Source organism: Limulus polyphemus, unplaced genomic scaffold (assembly GCF_000517525.1).
Source record: "Limulus polyphemus unplaced genomic scaffold, Limulus_polyphemus-2.1.2 Scaffold295, whole genome shotgun sequence".
Classification (NCBI taxonomy): domain Eukaryota; kingdom Metazoa; phylum Arthropoda; class Merostomata; order Xiphosura; family Limulidae; genus Limulus; species Limulus polyphemus.
The window spans coordinates 233,706-236,618 of record NW_013665905.1 but is presented as its reverse complement, the minus strand read 5'-3'; the positions used below and the strand labels follow the sequence as shown (position 1 = coordinate 236,618).

At 31.1% G+C, this 2,913-nt stretch overlaps 1 protein-coding gene across 1 annotated transcript in view; it reads right to left on the bottom strand.

Moving 5' to 3' along the window:
- Positions 1-946, bottom strand: part of LOC111085252 — a 5,722-nt gene extending 4,776 nt beyond the window's left edge. The window contains exon 1 of the mRNA XM_022382953.1: positions 916-946. Coding sequence (XP_022238661.1) covers positions 916-946 — 31 coding nt within the window. The remainder of the gene's footprint in view (positions 1-915) is intronic.
- Between the last annotated feature and the right edge of the window lie 1,967 nt (positions 947-2,913).

The window sequence follows — 2,913 nt, the reverse complement described above, 5'->3', positions numbered from 1 at the left end:
ACGTCTATCTACGACGTATTTAGGTTTACGTATTAGTAACAACTAGTGTACTCGTTACTATATATATATATATATATATATATATATAAGTATCCTAATAGATTATAAACTACAATAGCAGACGTCGGAATAATGGAGGAAAAATTGTGACTTCAGTTGGAACGGGATTAATTGCAATACTGAAGCTATAGCATAAATGTAAATATACTTATATACTTCTTAATGATATTTCGATATGAAATATAAACTTTACAATTCTAACGGTGTATGATACTGAGGCCACAAAATCTATATAGTCCTTTTTTGTGGAATATTTTATTTCAATTTGAATAATTAGACATATTGTATACATAATAATTTGCAAATAATTGTAATTAATAGACTCTGCATACAGGAAAGATAATTTCATTGTTGATGAAGAAGTTAGTTGATAGAAATGTCGCATTTAAATATAAGATAAACTGTTATGCAGACAACTACAAATAATAAATTCATACTTTCCGGTGACTTTTAATTAACTTACACCTACCATCCCCTTCCCCACCTCTTCTGTCTTTCTTTAAAACGTATATCTGTTATCAGTAGTCCCTGAGATAAAGCGATAACAACCCTGAAACGTACTACCGAGTGAAAACCAATTTAAGGCAGTCATTGTTGTCTTCTTGGCCTACTCATTCGCTGTGGGGTTTCAGTTGTTACGTGTGTTACTTTAGATTTACACGTTCAACAGCTAGAAAGATTCGATCAAGGTGACACCTTACAAAGTTTTATATTTGAATATAAAATATCGAATAGGAAACTATAGCACCAGTTTTATAACATTAAAAAGGTCATTTAGTTATGCAGTTTAACTGAATTTCACACACATACAAATATATATATACCAATATTTTGTTCGGTTACGTACTGCTTTACCTCCAATCATTTTTCTAACTTCATTCGTCATGGTCAATATAACTTAAATTGATCTTTTCTGGACAGTCTAATATTTCAATAGTTGCGGTCAAATATCCTGGAAAGCTGGAAAGAGAGCAATACCGTAAGTTCGTCTTTCAAACGAAGCCTATTCTGTTAGTATGTCTGTTAAAGTCTTAATCTATATATTAAGCTGGTGAGTTTGTTTTACTAGCGTTTTAGTCACCTTGGTATGTCTGTTGAAGTCTTAGTCTTTATATTTAGCGGGAGAGTTTCTATTATTAGCTTTGTGAACGATGCTCAATACTTAGACAATATAATTACTACAGAATAAAAATTGCACCATAAAACATAATATTAGTATCTTTCAAAAATTGAGCATGATTATTCTAGATCGTAAACTCGTAAATATTTTAAATTATTAATAAATATTTCTTATATAAGCTGCTTCTTTTTTTTCTCATTAAAAATTAGTTTTTTGTTTGAAAATAAGCGCAAAGCTAAATAATGGGCTATCTATACTCTGCCTACCAGGGTATCGAAACCCGATTTCCAGCGTTATAAGTCCGCAGACATACCGCTGTGCCACTGAGGGACTTTATTTTCTACGAAAGAGATAACAGTTTAAGAATAACTATTCTAAAAATAAATATTCCCATCTAAATATCAAACACGTATTTGCACATTAAGGGGACAAAATGTATCTTGATACATATATTAATTTTTGAAAAAGAAACTAAGCTGCAACTTTGAAAAATATCCTCATTGCAATCATCGAAAAATCAAACACGTATTTGCACTTGTACTTGTTTTCTGAGAAAGATATCTCGAAATTTAATGTACGTGTCATAAAAAGCGTCAGAGATGTGAGATGTCACTTTATTATATCTCCCCAATTTATATACAAATGAGGCTGATTGTGCAATTGTTTTCCTTATGCATACATGGTGAGACTAAAACAGACCAGAAAAAATGTTTACGGACAAACTTGTCACACTCAAGTATCTCCGAAGTTATAAGCGAAGAAATTAAATCACATTTCATTTATATGTGTTTGTTCACGATACTAAAAAAAACAAAAAAACACGTGGATTCACAAAATTAATTTAAGACAAAACCCTATAACCCGAGCGCTTTCAAAAGGCGGTGGACCTTTCTTCATCATGAGCAAACTGTTTGTTTGTTGGTCTAATAACAGTCTTAGAGTTTGACTGTTTGATCATAGACCATTAACTAAGTATAGAATTCGGAAATATTTCAGTTTCTCTTTATCTTAGCAAAAAAATGAAACAAGAAAAAAATTCCAAATACACTGATGAAACTAGACAGTTCTTATTTGAAACTGCGCATGGACCCGCTCACATTTGCTGTCAGACAGTTCTGTGTTTTATTTCAAGCCACAAATCGCAACATATACATGTATTTATATATCCATATAGGATTTGAAATTTCAAAGACATAACTTCTTTGGCTATGGGATTACGGTAAACAGCTTAACGTATCATCAGCATTAACATGTGGATTTGTAGTTACGTAATATTCTGCCCGAAGCTGTACACTGTAAGAAAGAAAAAAAAAAAAGGTGTGATTAGGGTGTGATCCCAACAAGCACACCACTGGTTATGAACAAGGTTAGAATTCACACTTTAAAAGTGTAAATTGAGAACAAATTAGTTGTCACGTATGTAAAAGTATGAATTTATAAACAAAATGAAAAGTCGTGAAGATAAAAAAAAACAACAAGTGTAAACAGAATCACTTACATAAAGATAATTTTATGATTGCTATAAAATATCAGGAACATATTGTTTTTTTAGAAGAAAGTAACTTTTCACAACTATCTTACTTTCCTGAAGAATGAATTCTTACTATCTAATATTTCATAATTCTGTTGTGAGTGTGAAATCACTCTTTCTGACGAAGAGTGTGAATTCACACTACTTTTGGTTTATCATAGCGTATTTTTAAGTTATGCAATTGATATTCGATGACGAGGAA